The 19,996-nt window shown below is 40.4% G+C and overlaps 1 protein-coding gene across 14 annotated transcripts in view; it reads right to left on the bottom strand.

The window, feature by feature from the left end:
- PDE1C (phosphodiesterase 1C) overlaps window positions 1-19,996 on the bottom strand; it is a 333,339-nt gene that overhangs the window by 37,814 nt on the left and 275,529 nt on the right. For 7 of the 14 annotated variants that reach the window (XM_032690599.1, XM_032690494.1, XM_032690515.1 and 4 more), the window contains 6 exons: window positions 18,734-18,835; window positions 17,316-17,436; window positions 11,295-11,376; window positions 5,619-5,739; window positions 4,277-4,452; window positions 103-402 (listed from right to left, as the gene is read on the bottom strand). In XM_032690599.1, the coding sequence (XP_032546490.1) occupies window positions 103-402; window positions 4,277-4,452; window positions 5,619-5,739; window positions 11,295-11,376; window positions 17,316-17,436; window positions 18,734-18,835 (902 nt within the window). The remainder of the gene's footprint in view (window positions 1-102; window positions 403-4,276; window positions 4,453-5,618; window positions 5,740-11,294; window positions 11,377-17,315; window positions 17,437-18,733; window positions 18,836-19,996) is intronic. The other 7 variants (XM_032690504.1, XM_032690542.1, XM_032690570.1 and 4 more) reach the window with 4 other exon arrangements.

Raw genomic sequence — 19,996 nt, 5'->3', positions numbered from 1 at the left:
GCCCCAGAACATCCCTTTTCAGGATACCACGTTCCCCCATCATTAAGATGAGATACTGGTTTTAGGGCTCGATTTATGTTTCAGTGGAAGGAGAGAACTCACCATTCTGGACATGCTGTTTCTCTTCTCCCACTGTGTGATGAGAGTCTGTTCCCTTATCTGTCCTAGGTATGTTTTTCCCTTGAGAGGCTTTCTGTTTGTTCATGCCCCTTTGCTGAGTCTCATTTACAGAATTTTTACTGGAATCTGTGCTTTTGCTTTCCCCAGGATTTGGTTCTTTGCTGTTCTCTGTATTTGTTGCTGTGGTATCTTCAGCTGGCTTCTCATCCTTTTCGCCTTCCTTTTCATCTGTTCCCTGACAGGCATTTTCCTCTGCTTCTTTCTTGGCTTTTTCTTCTGCATCTTCAGCAAAGAGAGAAGCAAAACAAGGAAAGAAATCGCAACTATCAGTCAATTTGACAACTCACATCTAAATCTACTTCAGTATTTCACATGCAAACAGCTTTTGCTTAAAAAAAGTAGGAAATGACCAGACAACAGAAAAAGAGCACAGAATAACATTTCACAAAGTATTCTGAAAACAATATCCCAGGCTGGCCTAAATGTATATTATGTGTGTGTCCTTTTTTTACCATATAAAGTTCACCTTTGAAAAAGTGGTTCCACAAAATTCTTAAAAGGTAAAAAGAGATATTAGCTACTGAAGGCTCTAGGGGTGCCAAAGCTATTTTCATTTTTGACACACAAGAGTCAAAAATGCATTTAGTCCCACATTGTACCAGGTAACTCTAAGCACATAAAGTCTTGGTTCCTTGATATCTACTTTTTCTCCCTCTTGTTCCAGCTTGCTTCCAATGCCAGCTTCTTTGTCTCTTCCCTTCCACTTAGAGTTATCCTTTCTTTATGGCTCCATCCTTTCCTGGTAGACTTGCTACTAGTGCTTGCCATGCCATCCCCAAAAGTTTTACAGTCAATCACAAATATACAAAGGTATAAATTCAAAAGTGAATGTTGAACAACAGCAGCACCTCAAAACAATGTAATTCGATTAAAAAAAAAATTTCACAAAGAAGCCGTTTTCCTCCATCCAAGATATTATTCTTGTTCTCGTCCAAACATTCGGTACTTATGTAACACTTACTTGTAAGGCAGGTTGCAAATTATTTTTGCTCCAGGTATAGAGACCACTACATTTCTAGCCCAGGTCAGGTACAGCACTCCCCAACAGACTCAGCTGCAAGGGTTTTGTTTGGCTTCCTGCATCCCACTGAAAAGTAGAACACAACCACAGTCCCTCAAGACAGCCCTCAAACTAATAAACCTGACTGGGTGTGTACAAACTCTGGGCAGAGAATCCATAATTTTCTTCCCCTTTTGCATGATCAATGGAGACTTAATCTGCAAAAGCAGATGAGTAGCTCAGCACATACTCAATTTGGAACCTGTGAGCTTATGCAGCTTCAGATCATAACTGTATCTATAATAAGTCTAGCACAGAGATGTAACCAACCTATTATTGAGTTGACAATATTCAGGCCTACTCCTTATGACCCCATCAAGCAATGATTTTAATCGTGATAAGAATCCACAGATGTATCTCTTGTTTTCTGAGAGACTATATAAGCTGACAAACAGAGGAGCAGATCCTACAAAACAGTGAGTGAAGTCTACCTCAGTCCTAGGGAAGTATTCTTGACATGTATAAGGAAGATGTTTTGTTCCTTACAGGAGCAGGATCTTGGCCAGTATGTAAAAATTACACTGTCAAATACTTCTTATGAGTGAATCAGAACCAATTTTAAGAAAAATGTACCAATGGGGTACAAAAGTGGAAAGCTGTCCTTATAAGAAATGCCAATGTGCATTTCCCTTGTCAGCAGCTACATAAAGTAAACTAATTTTTAAATTAATAAATTATGGTTCACACAAAAACATAATTCAATTAGTCTTCCTCACTCCACTAATCATTCCTGAAATCTGTGCTAGCTAAGCTAGCTAAGCTATTGATATTTTTTCTGGAGTCTCATAGATTTCTCAGAATATTTTGAGTTGGAAGGGACCCACAAGGATCATCAAGTCCAACTCTTCAGTGAATGGGCTGTACAGGGATCAAACCCGTGACCCTGGCGTTATTAGCACCATGTTCTAACCAACTGAGCTAATCTCAGAGTCCCATCGCATACAGAAGGATTCCTCTCATTTGAGGATCTGAAAAAAGTTACATTTTGCACCTGAGCCGCAGGAGAGAAATTTGTCTCAGGAGACTACAATACCATTGGATGAGCGCCTCTTGTCAAAAGCAGTGTTAGAAAATACTTTATCTAAATAGTGCTTTGCACATCAGGGTGTTTGTTTTGTGGCTATCTAATGATGATTAAATTTAAATAGCTATTTTTAGCTATTTAATGATGATCTGTTAAGTAAAAAAGATCAGTAATAAGCCCACTTATTTTGCCTACACAGTATGAGAAATTTTCTATAAATACCACACTTAGGATAAAAACTGCTCACTGAGGCTTCTAAGAACAATGCCACTACCAACGGGAATAGCGTATTGTACAAATAATTTAATAATAATATTAGCTACAAAAGTAACAATAATAGATTCCTTCCCTTCTGATCCCCAACTGCTGTTTGCTGTCAACTAACAGGTAATGTTGTATTCTCTTAGTAGTAACTGTTTTTATTGGCAGTGCATCTTGACAATGGTTTGGAAAGGGTCGGCAATTTCAGTCCCTGCTGAGTGGCAGGCCTTGCTGCATAAGACTAAGGCCAAGGCAGATGGACCCAGAGTGCAGAAAATTTCTGCAAGTCAGGAGCAAGACAGCAGCTGAGCAGAGATACTGATGAAAGTGCTCTGGAGTCCAAGAACATAGAAAGGTATGCTGAGCCACATGTTTGTATAACTCTTCTAGGATTAAAAAAATATGTATATTTGTACTGCTAAACACACCTAGAAACATTAAAATCAAACTGTTTCCATTTATATGCAACAAAACAACTCCATTAAAATAGGGTTTGAGTAATAACCATTCCGATCACAGAATAAATTGCATCCCAGTTTCATAAAGAAAAAAAAAACAGTTGAAACATTCCTCCTTTTTTGGTTCCAAAATCACCTGAGGGGTCAAGGAGACCTTGGGCAATCATCCAGCCCCTGGAGGTAAGGGGCAGTTATAACTAAATCGTTCTCAAAAGATGGCTCTCATTATTTCCAAAAGAACTCCAATAACAGAGATTTGCTAATGTCTAACTTATTAGACATTACAATAACATTTATAATAACCTGACAATTTTTTTCTCCTCTTAAAAGCCCAGGGTATTTGAATAAAAAATAGTTCCCTTATTTTTCAGCTGAAGTAGTCTTCAAAAAAATGCTTTCAGCTATAGACAAGTTATCATAATTTGTATTGCTGTACTCTGAATTGTCTACAATTGGTCCATATGTTCCCTGAACAGCAGTGGCCAAAACTAGGCACAGCAGGGCTTTGAGGGCCTTGTTACTGCTGGAAAGATATGAAGAATGCCAGAGGAGTCTCACTAAAGTGTGTTGGGGTTTTTTTTTAGTGTGTGTGTTTGGGTTGGGTCAGGTTTGGGTTTTTTTCGGTGGTGAGGGGATGTTGGTTGTGATTTTTTTTCAATTGCATCAGAGTATTGAACCCTGGTCAACATTTAACCAACATAACGCTCATATTCTTCTGAAATATTTACAGTCTCTCTCAGATTGATGACATCACAAGCATTTGCAGCATAGCTTCCAATTAATTTTCCAAGTTATCACCAGAAATATGAAACCAGTTATGAATTCAGAATATTCTGTCCTTCTCCCCTGAAATATTATCCATGCCTCTTTCAACCTTAACAATGAACTACTGATAACCTATATCTACAAATACTGTTCCAGCTATTTTTGCACCACCCTGAGTCTGATTCATGGCTTTAGGGGAACTCCCTCACAACTTTTTTCCCTCCCATTGTCCACATCCTCTTCTTTAGGTTCACTTACATAAGAAATATAAGGTGCTCTTAAGAAGTGTATAAGACACCCTTAAGAAGAGTATAAGGTACTCTTAAGAAGAGCATATAAGGCAAGTATAAGGCACAGACGAGTCACAATATTCCTATCCTTCTGAATACAGTGTAGGTTGTTGAACTCAAAAAGCAGATTCTCTCGAACTAACAGTGCTTACTTGGAGAAAAATCTGATTGAAGAAGAGCTTGAAGAAGAAGAGATCAAAAGAATTTTTATTCTTTCGCTAAGAAGCTTGGCTGTTACCTTTGGTGGCTTGCGCTTTCCATTTCTCCCTGTTCTGCTGCACCACCTCAGTCCAGGTGGCTTTAAAACATTTGAAGTCCACAGTGAGTATGGAGCAGTTAAGTGAGGCACTTCCTTCGGACCCAGTGCTCTTGACACTTGATCTTTTAACTTCGGAGGGACTAATGTTATTTAGGCTGGGGCACAATATCACAAAACACAGAAGAAATCAGTATCCTCAAATACTCAAATACAACTATGAAGAAATAACAGCTGTAAGTCAGATAACAGAGTCACCCAGGAAAAACTAGGCTTGAATCCCTTATCCTTCGCTTCTCTCCTGTCCCACCCCAGGCCAATCAATGTTAAAGCAAAGAGCACAACCAAGCCATTGTTAGAAATAAAAGGCAGCTTTTCTCTGACTATTTTTTGGTATCCATGGTCACTAAGAAATAGAATCAGTCAAAGTGCTGTCACTACTTTTGTTGTACATCTCCACTCCCTAAATATTATTGGAGTCAGACAATTCTAGAAATAAAATATGTCAGAGGAGGAGTCTCCTAAAATTCACTGAGGCACAGCACAGGAAATCCATCTCCGTCCAGGACTTGGTGACCTCAGATGAGGCTGAAATCAGGCACTTGTTTCAGTTACAGATTCTACAGTTGTCTTTCAAGGATGGATGCTTCATTGTGCACATTTTAATAAAGGCAACAAGGTTACCGACAAAGAAAGATATAACTGCCTGCTCTTTGTTCACCCAGGAGTAAAGAAGTCACCTGGGAGAGGGAACCCTGAGGGTAGCCCTACTTTAGGGAGCACTAACCATGAGGCATTTGAATCCCAAAACATGCCCTGTCAATAAACTACTAAAAGAGCGGTACCTCTATAATACAGTTTGAATGGGCCAAGACTTCCTACACCTGAACTCCAGGTGAATTCTGGTGGTTCTTCACACATTCGCATAACAATACTGTCACAAGACTGTGCTTATACTTTCCAGTCATCGCTTTTGTTTCAATCCCATTTATACTTCTAGATGTGAAGAAATGAGGGCCTCCCAATGACTCTATTTACCTTCTCTCTGACAGTAGTGACTGAGAGAGCACTGAAGTGTACCCGATTGCATGGCTACAACCATTTGTGCTCACTGCCTTTGGAGGCATGACTCAGGTTCATGCCACCCTACCTCTTTGCCCTCCCCCGGGCACAAAGCCACCTCACAAGATGAGCTGTAGTGTTGGCAATGCGGACATGGGTCTTTAAGCCACATGGAAAACATATACTGTAGGGGAGGAAAACAGAGGAGTTGAGTGCAATAGCAGCATGTGCAGAGTGAAGGGGAAGGTGCAAGGTTATTCACCTGGAGCGCCTGAATCCGGACATGGGAGAGTGGGAAGCTTCACTGATGAGTGGAGTCACAATCTTCTCTGTCATGTCAGTCAGCACAGTAAAAGTGGGTTCCACAATGAAATCAATGAAACCTGAGCAGAAACACAAGGAGAGCCAGGCAGGCAAGAGGAGGATTTATGCAGAGTCCCTGCTTCAGTGAATACAGACAACCACACTGTAGACGACAGTGTAAAATATCATACTTGAAAGAGAGATAGGTAAATAATAAAAAGAGGAAATTGAGTTATATATTAATCCCTGGCCGAAGAGGCTGGATACAGCATGCAATAAAAGATACCTACTTAAATACTGGCAAGAAACTGTGGCAAATCACGACATCAAAAGATTCATCAAGATTTGTTTTATATGAGGAGTAGTGTGATATTGAAGTCAAATTTCTAGCAGATTTGGATAAAATTCAGTTTCAAAGAAGAATTCTTTAAAAGCAGAAAATAAATATAACAGTAATAATACCAGTAAGTTTTGCTGGTGTGGAGTTACACACGAACGTCCTTTACTGCGCATCAGCATTCACATTGCTGTGAATACTTGCGATGGATGAGAAGACAGAATGGGAGAGATATGTGGCCTGGAAAAGCATTAATGGAATCTGAATGGACTTTTTACTCACTGAATAATCCACCCAGCAGACTGGCAGTTTTTCCCCAGTTTACTGTTGTATGCTTATGAACCCTTGTATACCCCGGTTTATTGTCAAAATTTATAGATCCTGCTGTACCTCCATATTGTCCCCATTTCTCCCTCAAGCTTCCCCTTTGAAAGCTGTTTATCTCTTCTTCTCCCCTGTTTTCCCGTGCCTCTGTTACTGATTAGCTGTAGCTATCACAGTGCAGAGAGAGCTACCATTAGCCAGCTCCCTCAGATACCTGGGAGTTCCACCCATCTTTCCCCTGTCCCCCTACCACATCTTTCCCTGAGCTGTCAATCTTTTGCACCTCCCCGGCTTAGCATCCACCCTTCAAACCGCGGTTTTTTAAACCCTTGTTTCCCTTGAATAAACTGGCATTTGCAGTATGAGACCTCAACTGCGTCCGAACCCTAATTGCAGTGCTCGGTCCAATTTCCCCTATCCCAGCGGACCGTGGCAAATACTCTCTCCTCAGTGCCTGGCCAGCTTTTTCTTGTTGATAAGAAAACAGATTTAGATGCTTTCCCCACATTTTTAAAATAAGTAAAGGAAAAAAATAAAGGGCCAAATAATTTCTACTTCATCATACAGCTTGACAGAGATGAATATGGCTCTGATCTGAATGTTGGGAGAGCAGACTGAAGGGCCCGGTGGCCACAAGCTCATGGGATGGATGAAAATCCAAGTTGCATGGACAAAATGTGAGAGTGAGGAGCTTACAGTACCTTACACATTTTCCTAAATTCCTTTATCACTTCAGTTAGCAAATTTCTTAGTGTTGCAGGTAGCCAAGAAAACAATGATGTCCTTAATCTCTCATGAGGTACATTGGGATCCAGGTTACAATTACTGTTGCCAGATGTTTTTTGGTAACGTTATTACTGTTACAAATCCCTACTGTTACAATTTTCAGAGATTTGTTAATTATCAAGTATTAATTATTCCTTAATAATATTGTAGTTTCTCTGACTCGATCACTGTATGTTTCTACAGCACTGGTGATTCTAGGTGATAACAGAACAACAAAAGAAGAAGAGACCACATCGTTCAGGCACCTGAATTCACAGATGCTTTGATCCATATCCCAAGTGCAAAGCAATTGAGCATCCTTCTAGTTCAATTTCCCTTCCCTGATTTTTGCTAAATTTCTAAAAGAATGGATTATTAAGTGTATTTTCATGCCTGGTCAAATTAAAACTGTTACTTTTAAGTAACATTCTGTAAATCTGGAGAAAATACACATTCGGTCATATCCAAAAATCTGAATATTGTGCCTCCATAACACTGAGCCAGTCTTATCTACTCAAATTTAGGAAAAAAAGAACTCCCAGGTAGTTAATCAAAAATGTTTGTAGCATAAAGCCTGAATAGGAAATTGTATGCTAGGTGACAACTCAGATAATCCCAGTAAGCTTTATACAATTTTTAAAAGCACTGGCTTTAAAAAATTACTGACTGAGAACAGTGTTAAGTGTGCCACAGGAATCCTAAGGATAATAAGAACTTGATTTACATATATTTCTGTGTCTGTCTCTATACATCTCTATTCCCCTTCAAAAACTTATTTACCTCTTAGTGAGCAAAGAAACCCAAGCCCTTATTCTGCTCAGCAAGTAATACCACTGCCATTTGTTCCATCACCACTAACAACTCTAAGAGATTCAAATCTCTGATACCAGACACATGACTACATCACTAACTTCAGCAGCAAGGTGTTGGGATTTGTTTCCTCAGATAGTCAACAACTGCACACAAACACAATCTAGTTGTGTTTAAGAAACAGGTTTTCCCTGCCAGAAGTCTTGCAACTCATCAACAAAGATGAGTAGAGGTGGTACAAGGGACTACAGGTAAACAAACTCAAATACCTAAGAGAACTTTTCTTTGATAAGTGAAATTTTTCCCTCTATTCCCTACAACATGAATAAGTTTTTCAACTATGTTACCTTAAAATGGAGATCATAATAAAATTTAAATATGCTGATTTAGTTTGCTAATTAAAACCCTGACTATCAAATAATGAACCTGAGCTTTAAACCTACTAATGATAATGACCATTTTATCATCCTTTATCTCCTTCAATAGAATGAGCATGATAAACATTTCTGCACCTCAGTGACTAAGATGATTTTACCAATTAATGCTGCATACTGAGGGTGAATTCCAGGCATATGACTAGCGTTCATTCATTCCACCTGCAAACATCGACATAATAAAAACTGGGTAGAGAACAGTTTCCCTAAAGCCTAACATTAAAAAAAAAAAAAAAAATCTGCAGCATGCACTCATCAGTCTCTATCCAATGTTTTCTGAAGGTGTAATTTTCTTTTTTGCTAATCAAAGGACAAAAATAAAGGCATGCTGCTACATTTATCACCTGCAAAAGAGGACAATGACAACAAAGGCTGATCTTCAGTGAAACAAGCTTCCTAGAGTTTAAGCCAGAGAAACTCCTGATATTCTTGTTGGGAAATACAAAAGTCTTGGTCTGGTTCTCTTTGCAGTTTGTTTCTCTCCCTCGCTCTGATAAGCAGCTTGACTTCTGGACACAAATCTCTCCCATCTTCACTACGGTACAAAAATATTTGCCATAAGAAAAAGGATGATAAATTGGTCATTATCATTAACATTAATAGGTTTTCAAAATAAAGTTCATTAAGTGATATTCAGGTTTTTTTATTTATCAGTTTAAACTCTGAACAAGTTTTCATAAACTGAAGCAACATGAGGGACACGTTCTTTCTTTTGAGGAATTTTTTTCTGTTAGATTCCTTAATTTCACGTAAAAAGGCCATATTGCCAAAATCTTTTGTGAAAATTTTTGATAATGAAAACGTGTGTCCACTGTTGTTGCATCTACAGTGACCCTACAGCAGCAAACCAGTAACTACAAACAAGTCGAGCCATCAGAGCAGGATTTCTAGGCTCTGTTCTTGGCAGAACTAAAATCACAATTTTATTTCACAAAGGACAGAGGTTTTTAATTTATGAGAACTGATGGCTGCTTGATGCAGATGACAGAATCATAGAATCACTAAGTTTAAGATCATAAAATCCAATCATATAATAGCACAATTTGGAATTCAGCAAGAATTTACTTTTGCAAATAAATGTTCTAAGTACTACTACAGGGAAAAATTTGTTAAGACTATTAATCAGGTAAAGAAATGAATGGAAAAAGAATCTACTCCACAACTTGGAAAGTCTTATCTCAGCGGATAGCTAGAAAACAAAGGAGGTTTCAATTTAACAAGGGGTATGTTAGAGAAAGAGACTGTCAATATGTGCAGCAGACTGAGAAATGAGCATTTTATAATGTTAGAAGGCAAGATTTATAAAGAGTAGACTACTAATGTCAATGGATTACTAAACCCCTTGCACAAATCAAATATAATGACAAATAGTATATGAGTAAATAAGGCTGCCTTTGCCTACTGATAAGTGCCTCTTTTATAAGGTGGAATTGTATTAGTGATGGTTTAATTCAACATTAATTTTACAGCGGTTTGACACAAAGGGCATCAGAACATTCTTGGCTCTCCTTGTCCTTCCGAGCAAAGGAGCACAAAAGGAGAGAACCAGAAAAACTAGCATCCAAGCACACACAACCCTATGTAGAGACACCCTGTGAGAGACACAACTCCTCTTCCCTGTAAGGAGTGAGGAACATATCTGAAAGGGATGTGAAAGAGAAGTCTTTACATGCACTTTCCTTCACATCAACCAGAGAGAGAGAGTTTATCTTCTCCCACAGCACAGCAATAGACATAATGTGCCCAGGAGTCTTCAACATGAGTTTTAGCTGAGACTGCAGCATTTCAAGTTTGTTGCTGCTTTCCTCCACTGAGCTGCTGGCAGAACAACCCACAGTTGTATTGTGGGTTATTGTTCCAGAGGAGTAAATACTACAAGTCTGGTAACCAGGCCAGGCTTGTATAGGGCTTTTCAAGTTCAGATTCCTAGCTGAACTGTCTAAACTTCCAAAACCAGAAAAATCTGGGATGACGTCCCCCAGAGAATGGCTTGCCTACCAGGAACAATGAAATAATTTTAAACAGAAATGGCTCTTAGCCAAAGATACGAATCTGCACTTTCCTAGGTTTTGGGATATCTTTGTCTTGTTCTTTGAGAGAAATTTCATGGTTCAAATATTTTGTTTGCTTTCCTTCAATACATTCTCTGTTTGTCTTTCTCAATTCCCTCAATTTTAGTATCCATGTTATCTTTCTTTTGCTATTCTATTAAACTACCTATTCTCCAGTTGAGATTAGAAAATGTTTCTCTATCTACTTCACTTGCTTCCTAGATATAAAAATCCACCCAAAAATCCACCTTTTCCCTTGTCCTTTCTTTGCTCCAAGCCCCCTCAACAGTTTAACTTCACTTAGCCCCTCTTATTCTCTCACCAAATGCCAGGCTTGTTGCCTCATCCTACCCCTACATTTTCATTCAGTAACTGAAGGAAAGGTAGAGAAAGTGCTGTTGGTGTGTCTGTAAAAAGATCTCTTTTCTGAAAGGGTGGCACAGAAAAATATTTGCTACTTGCATGGCTTCAGTGAAAAATAATGGTTGGTTTAAAGTATTGGGAGGAAAGGGTTGGAGGAATAAATTGAAAAACACACAGCATTTTTGCACAGGTCATCAAAGGGACTGACATTACATTTTCATATACACCAATGACACTCATATCACATGATGTTGCCACGTGCACCCATTCTTCATAGTTCAGAAAACTATGGAATAAGTGTCATGATCAGGCACTGTAGCTATCTCTGCAGACACATCAGAGGTAACTTGGTGAATGTATGGAACCATTACCATACACGTAAAGGCTCCCCAGCTTTGAATGGTTAATCTGGGAAAAATAATGCTACTGTACTACATTTTTTCTCTTTAACATAGTTCCAAACAATGAGAGATCACTATGATCTTAGCCCTACAGGGAAGAGTAAGTTTTGCTTTTAAGATGCTGCTTCACATGCACCAAAGGGGACATACCTATTTGAGACTGAGCAACCATAGTAGATTTGCGATCACACAGGGGAGAGAAGGGCAGCCCTAGTTCTGCTTCTTTGTCACCCTAGAGAAAAAAAATTGAGATGAAATTAGAAAAGGACAAGACACATTGCACTTCTATATCTTACTTCGCAACCGTAAAAGCCTCTCATTTTACTTTAATTAAGCTTTGATTTTATTTGCATTTTTTGTTTGTTTATTTTTAACACAAATTGTGGATAATTTGAGTCTTTCAGATAAGGAATTCATAGGCCATGGCTGGCCAGATGCAGATTATTGATGTTTTCTAAAGACAACACCAACAGTTTTCTACAAGAAAGTAATTAACCTGCTTGGTTGTTGTGGGCCAAGCTGTGGGCATTCTCTACCTGGACTTTTCCAAGGCTTTTGATAGAGTTTCCCACTGCCTCTCCTAAAGACACTGATGCATTACAGTATAGACAAGTGGTCCATGCAGTGGATGGGGAACTGGCTGACAGGCTGGGGCCTGTCAGCAGGTGGTGGTAAATAGCTCCGTTTCAAATTGGCAACCTGTCATAGGCGGGGTACCCTGGCAATCAATACTGGGCCCATAAATGGGGGCACAAGTCCTGTTAGAAGTTTGTATGGAACAACAAGCAATAGTATTCTTCCACTGTAGAACAATTGTGCTTTATGTTAGGAGTCTAATATACAATATCAGGGTAAAACTCTCAGAAAAACCATCTCTCAATGCCATGATTTTTCATTATTCCTTAGGCCTCTTAAAAACTCCAGTGGCTAATTCTCTTGGGAGGGAACACCAAACTGCCTTTGTGACTGCTCAGAGAGACACTTGACTGTTTGGGCAGCTCCCCCATGGCTACCTAAAATGCATTAGTAAAACAAATTAATTAAGGCAAGGTGTCTGCTCATAGCCACTGAATATAAAAAGGCAGTAGTGCTCAATATCATTCACACCTACAGCATGATTACTTAGTGTAGGAAGACCTGTGACATGTCACATAGCAAAATAGTTGGAAACCAAAAGGGTTGGGCACCTGTGGTGATATAGGTTAAGTCAGGCTTTATCTCTGCAAGACACTTAACAGAAAGGACAGAAAAGAGTCTGCAGGTGAAGAGTATTAAGGAAGGAGGGGGGGGAAGGAGCCCAGCCACCCCCTGGCCTTCTACACCTACACGCAGCAGACACCAACAGCAGAACTGCCAACAGCTTCCGGTGCTGTGTACATATGATTTTGAGCAGAAGCGAACAACATGAATGGTGATTGGCTCTCCAGAGAACACTGCCCTGGCACCCAATCACCTCCGAGCCCCCGAACTCTCAAGGGGGGGCCAACTTCAAACCATGACACCACGTCCATTGGAATCTGACAACATCCATCTTGCCATTTTACTACTAAAAACTGAATTTCCTGGGACGGTCCCTTGACCTTACTTTGCTTTATGGCAAAACCTGCCTTGAGGAGGATTTGGATTATCTTCTCCCCTTTCTCAAAAACTGCCTCTGCTGTGTTGCCTCACATGATGATGTCATCAACGTACTGGAAGTGTTCTGGAGCCTCACCCTTTTCCAGTGCAGTCTGGATCAGTCCATGGCAAAGAGCGGGGCTGTGTTTCCCCACCCCTGGGGCAGTCAGTTCGAGTGTAGTGGATGCCCCCCCAGGTGAAAGCAAACTCTGCCCTGCACTCTGCTGCTAAATGAATGGAGAAAAGGCATTAGCAATGTCAATGGTGGCACCGCTTTGCTGCCTTGGACTCCAGTTTGTACTGAAGCACAGCGGCACTCAGTGGTGGTGTGACTTCGTTCACGCCATGATAGTCCACTGTCAGTCTCCACTTTTCACTGGACTTATGCATTGGCCACACAGGACTATTAAAGTGTGAGCAAGTCTTGCTGACCACTCCCTGGCTTTCTAGTTCACAAATCATCCCATGGATGGGATTCATGGAGTCATGGTTTCCATGGTATTGTTGACAGTGCACTGTTGTGGTAGCAGTCCTTATTGTTCTTCGACCCTCAGCCAATCCCATAACAAAAGGGTCCTCTGAGAGACCAGGCGAGGTATTCAGCTGTCTAATTTCCTCTGTCTCCACAACAGCTATCCCAAAAGCCCAATGATGCCCTTTTGGGTTCTTGAAATACCTCCTCCTGAGGTAATCTATGCCAAGGATGCACTCTGGGCCAGTCACAATGGGGTGCTTCTGTCATTCCTTCCTAGTCAGGGTCACTTCAGCTTCCAGTAGTCAGTTGTTGCGATCCCTCTACCAGCCCAGAAATAGAGACAGATTCTGCCCCTACATATCTTGATGGCATCAGGGTACAGTGTGCACCAGTGTCAGCTAAAGCCCTTATATAGAAAGGCTCTTGTGGGTCTGATGTGTCAGGCCAACAGATCCACACAGTCCCTTTCCTCCACCTGGCTGGAGGCAGGGCCCCTTTAGTCCTGGTCTTAGTACTCATTGCTCACTTCTTGTAAATATGAACTGGAGGTCCCTTCAAGAGGATTAGAAGTAATATCAGCCTGTTGTTCTGTCTGAGGACTTGCCCACTGGAAACTGGAGTGGCATTTATCCTTGAAGAATTTCCTGCAGTGGTTGTCCTTTCTTTCAACTCATGTACCCATGCTGCTAGGGCAGAGGTGGGTTTTCTATCCCACTTCCTCATGTCTTCTCCATGGTCAAACAGGAAAAACTACAGGTTACCTCATGGTGTTTGCTCTCTCTCCCCAGCCGGGGGTGCTTGCCCAACAGCAGAGACTCTGGTCCATACTGGTGGTGCATGGGACATTTCCTCTCCAGTTTGCTCGAGACTTCTGAATCTGCCCGCAGTCTTGGACACTCTTTCCACAGCCAAAGCACAGATCAGTAAGGAGGAAAAACAATGATCTTCATATTGCCTGAGTTGGGTAGTCACCTGAAGCACTGTTTGTTCTACTTTCATTGACATAAATGCCAACAATACACAGCAATGGCATGCTCTTTGCAAACTTCTGCCACAGGGATTGCGTACACTGGATGTCGTCTGTATCTATAGGGAACTGCTCATCATTTGAATCCCTACAAATTACCTCCAGCACATCTCTCAGATACTGGATACCTTGCTTCATGGCATTCCACCTGCTTGGGGGCACTACTAGATCATCCTTGAGAGAATACCTTTCCCTTACACCTGATAGGAGTTGTCTCCAGAGGCTGAGACTCTGTCCTCTTCCCAGTCCGCTTGCCAATGCCCCCATCTCAGGACAGGGATCCCAGCTGCTTGGCTTCACTATCATCTAGTTTCATATTTGGGGCTGTAATATCCCAGCATCGGAGCAGCCAGGTGACCAGGGGCTCACCCAACTGGCGGCTCAAATCTTTCTGCATATCTTGCAGCTCACCCAGGGATAAGGATGCAGTGATTATCTCTGGCCCTGCCTCTTCCTTCTGTTCTGAGAGCACTGCTTCCTCTTCATCCCTCACTATGTGAACTGATTTTGCCTTGGATTTCTTCTTCTGCTACTGGTAGAAGTTGTTTCTCTGGTTCAGCTGCAGTTTGAGTGACCACAGTGCCTGTTGGTCTGCTTTTCTCCTCTTCCCCCTGAGGGTGCTGTCTAGTAATGAGCAGTGTTCGACAAAAAGTAGCCAGGGCTCAGCACTTGCATAAGTTCACACCTCTCTGGAGCTGCCACATCAGTCTTCTTTCAAATAATCTGCCACTTAATCAGGGTCCTGCAGTTGTTCAGCAGTGAACTTCCAAACCATTGGAGCAGAACAGTCCCTCAAAAGCTGGCCCATCTTCTCCCACATTCTATACCACTCATGATTATTCACCCCGGGCAGATCTCTCAGTAACTTCATGGTGTGGTGGACTGCACTGAGGAAACCTGGCAGACTTAGTAATAAGAATATGATTTCCTCAACATCCAAAGGGAATTCAAAATTCTCAAAAGCTGTTGTAACAGGTCTGAAGGAGGAATATGGGGTGAAAAGCTGGGAAAAATCATCCTCCCCTGTTCCCCCCACAGATGAGGTATGATTATTAATGGACTCCCAAAGGTAGCGCCTGGGGTAAGGGCAGGAGAGCAACACTGAATACACATCCCTAAGGACCCTCATTGTCCTTGATATTATCATATTATAAGCTGATATCACACAGTACAGCAACAACCAGTGAACAGACCAAGCAACATTGTGACCAGTGGCTACACACCTAATACAACAAATGCTTTGATTGAATTTCTTCCAACCCATTGTGGTCAGATCTGTTTTTATCTCAAAACTTCGAGCCTCACATTGGGTGCCGAACTAGGCTGTTGTGCTTTAGGAATTGTATTCTCCAATTTAGCGTTCCTACCAAAAACCTCCAAATTGTGTGCCACTCTCTCCTCCCGTCCCTTCCTGCAGCAGGCTGGAGAGGAGAACTGGAGGCACAGAAGGTCAAGATCGTAGGTTGAGATAAAAACAGCAGCGAGATAAGAAAATGAACAGTAACAGCAATAATACTAATAACGAAAGTGTAAAAGAGACAGGCGAATGATTCACATGCAAATGCTCACTGCAGAGCCCAACCCAACCCTCACCACGCTATCCTGACCTGGAAGAAAGCCCTTATACCCTTTACCCTCATCCCCGGAAAACGACATGAGATGGTATAGAATAACCTCAGTGTCCTAGCCATGTCCCCTCCTGGTTACTGCAAAAATTAACCATTACAACTTGAGAGAAGCATTCTTCTGCTGTGAGGTAGGGATGTACTTATTGATCTAGTACTAAATAACTTCAATGAACACAAGTTCATGCTTCGTGACAAGCTTAATGCATCTGAATTTGGAACTAGAATACAAGTTTTATACATAGCTTCATCTAAGTGTGGAGGCATTCATCATTCAAAGCTAAAGTAAGATTTGTTAGTTGAAATGAAATTATTCTTATAAAAATATAAAATAATAATTTTGCCTTCTTTATATGTGTAAAACAGATCAAAACTTGGACTTTTTGTGGTCTCACACCTGCCTAATCTTAATTCCATCACAAGTCTTTAGGGGACTCAGCAGTTGTGTATTTTAACACATTTAGTATAATTTTGAGCTAGAAAAGTATAAACATGCACATTTTCTTCCCTTATATGCATGTTAAAACCATCCTACTTGCATGAGTCTCCAGTGTGGCAACACAAGAGATAGCTGTGGGTATGATCTACCTCTAAAGACATTCATGGTTTGAAAAACAAATAAAGTGATTCATTTCAAAGTAAATTCTTGCAATGTCCTCTTTAAAAAAGGATTCCTGCAGTGTCTTTAAAAACAAACGTAATTTTAAAAAATTGTCAGAACTTTTTAAAAATTGTCATATATTTTTCCCTTTTGCATTCAGATTTACTATATAACATGAAGTTATAGAACTCTAGAGGGAAAATGAGCACTCAATTTTCTGCTTAGGTTACTAATTCATATTAGTGAAAAGTATCCTAAGCACTCCTCAAGAGCTCTCTCTTTACTTCTTTTTTTTTTTTAAGGCAGGTCTTTAAATGTTTTTATTAATCACTTGAGGACCTTTTAACAATCACACAGAGCTCAATGATTTGTTTAGATTTGTGGGTCTGTCAACAGATGGTCCACTATGAGCTATAATCTTGATCAGTTCAGTTCACCTAAAGTAAGGGAAAAATAAGCCTTTTTCATATCCACCCCAACAATGAAAGTACAGTTCTTTAGAGTACAGCTAGCCAAATCTGTTTTTATGGTTCTAGAGCTGAGTGACACATATTCTATATTTTCCTAATCTGAAAGATATATTAGCTTCCCAAATTAGAATTTCTTCTAGGTAGAAACTGTTTACATCTATAGACAGTGTATAAGAAAATTAACTTTCTAAAAGGTATAATGGCCAGTGTTACTGGTGGCAGAGGAGAAAGCTTCATACCATTTAGGAGGTACTTAGAGAAAAGGAAAATATCTGTGTTCATATTTTCCTACTTCTTTGCCCAATCCTACTTCTTCGCCCATATTCAGAAATATGAAGGAATGGCCCTGGCTTTACCTGTCTGAAGAACTCCTCTAGCAAAGACATTGTCCAGCGATGGTGGAGATCCCAAGCCTTGGCTGGATGACTGATATCTGCTGTATGTAACAACAGCGATAAGGCTTTCGGCTTGTCAATTCTGAAAACCCAAAAGATTAAACAAATTAATTGTCTACTCCTGCAGGGGACAATGACAAAAATGTTACCTTCAGGGAAATAAGGTAATTAGAATCCTTGGCCAGCACATTAATAAAGTGATTTCTCTGCTCATAAAGTCAGACAACTCTGAACGACTGTCTTATTTCTCCAACATACACCATTCCTGTTTTAAAAGAGACATTAAAAAATACAAAAAGAAATGTTGCTCAGCCTCATTGAACAACTTTCCAGGCTTGCTTGTCTGCACTAACAGGCTTGAAGAGCTGCTGTGTTTCCCATTTCATCTGGGCTACATTTTAAGCAGCTCAGAAGAGAAGCTAGTCCCTACCATCATACTGTAATGAAAAACCAGGATCTCATCTCAGGGGCTCTGATGAGTCTGCACAGTAACTGATAAATGTTTCACTGATAGAAAACTAGTGTGAGATCAGAAACGAACCCTGGCATCTGTTTTCACAGAAAAAAGGCTGGTGATTTCTTACAACCATAACCTAAGAGGCTAGCCTAAAAGCTTTCTCGGGATGGGTGGTCTCATTTTTTAATTCCACTTTTTGGCTATCTGAAATAGTTGAAAGAGTTGTAGCTTCTGAGAAGACAAAGTGGCTAGTCACACTCTGGTCTGCTACAGGTACAAAATTCTTATACAGGTATAATTCTGGGACGCTTTGGACAGACCTTTGTCCAGGGTGAAAAATTGACCATCACTCAGCACTTTGTGCTGTACAGAAAGAATTTTAAGGGGAAGAGCTGTAAACAAAATATCACAGCTCCCAGTGACGTACTGGGAAGAAGAAAAGGCCTTTCCCATACTGCTCCATCTATTATTTTCCAGTTGTTCCCTCAGTGGATCTCAAGTTGTTTTCATCTGTCCTCTGGTTACAAAGCAGGCCCCTTGCAGAGTTGGCAGCTGATAGCATCGGCAGAAGGGCAAAAGCGTAAGTTGTGTTCTGCAGATCTTATAACCTTGTGTCATACTTAATCTGTAGAGATGACTCAACTGAATCATGTCCTTGGTGTTACCCACCAGGAAAACGCCCAGTGAGGCTTTTCCCAACAATGGTGAACATTTCCAAGCTTTGGTCCACCAGTACAGAGTAGAGATGTGTGCCAATGCCTTCCTAAGTGAATTCATTATAAATTCAACAGCAGAAAGAAAATTGATGGGGACATCAGACAAAGTGAGGGCCTCTGGAGAACTGCTTCTCAAGTTAAACACAATGGCAAAGCTCCCACTGAAAATGCAGCCCCACACTGCACTGTGTTGTAAAGTGACTCACCCTTCTGGCTGCTGCAAAGCATTCTTCATAGCTTTGATTTGCTGGAAGTGACAGGACATATCAGTGGCCAACACCATCTCAATCACTAGAGCTCTGAATTCTCTTTTGAATGGCATCACAATGAGAGCAGCAAGGAAAGAGAAGCACAAAACCCAGCATCAGACAAACTCCAGTTTCTTTTGTTGCCTATTTGCAAATTTTTGACAGCAATGCCTTTGTATGTAACTCTTTCTATTATACCTCTTTCAGAGATGGGAAAGAGGATGAAGGATTTTCTATACAAACATAGAAGTGGGAGGGCTGCAAATTAAGCCAAGTGGCTGATCCTTGGTAAGAGAAATCCTAGATGTTTTCTGAAGAGCATATTGGTATTAGTACTGCTTTTTCAATTAAGCACAAACTTCTTAAATTGATTTCTTTTATAGGGCATTCTTAGATGGAAGCCTCAGAGTCAGGCGAACTTGACTAAAATTGGTAGATACCTATGCTGAAAGTTTAATCACACTACTAAAAGAAAAACTACTATATATGATGCATATATGAACTGAAGACTTTGAGAACCTGCACTACTTTCCTGATATTATAAATTCAAACTATTCCTGTATTAAGTTTTGTTAAGAAAACTTGCTGTCCTAGTTTTGGCTGGAATAGAGTCAATTTTCTTCTTAGTATCTGGTACAGTGCTTTGTTTTGATTTAATATGTGAATAATGTTGGCAACACACTGATGGTTTCATTTTTGCTAAATAGTGCTTATTCCAAATCATGGACTTTTGAGTTTCCCATGCTCTGACAGTGAGCAGGAGCACAAGAAGCTGGGAGGGAGCATAGCCAGGATAGCTGAACCAAACACGCCAAAGGGATACTCCTTACCATAGAATGACATGCCCAGTATACAAACTGGAGTCACTAACCACTGCTTGGTGACAGGCTTGGCATCAGTCAGCAGATGGTGAGCAATGCTACTGTGCATCACTCGTGTCTCCTGGGTTATTTCTCTCTCATTTTATTACTATTATTATTATTATTAGCAGCAGTAGCATTAGTATTATTATTAATTAACCACAACACTTGTTTAGACTCCAGATGAAATTCTTTTGAAGATGATATGGATGTCCTAAACATTTTTAAATATCAGAACCTTCTGATCTAGGCACAATACAAATTTATTTCCTCTTTCTCTCAGTTCAGCTCTCCACAGGTTTAAAGCGGAAGAACAGTCCAAGGTTGGCATATTAGATCAGGTTTTGTAAGATTCAGAAAT

This window comes from Chiroxiphia lanceolata, chromosome 1 (assembly GCF_009829145.1).
Source record: "Chiroxiphia lanceolata isolate bChiLan1 chromosome 1, bChiLan1.pri, whole genome shotgun sequence".
Lineage (NCBI taxonomy): Eukaryota > Metazoa > Chordata > Aves > Passeriformes > Pipridae > Chiroxiphia > Chiroxiphia lanceolata.
This window is presented reverse-complemented; position numbering and strand designations above follow the sequence as displayed.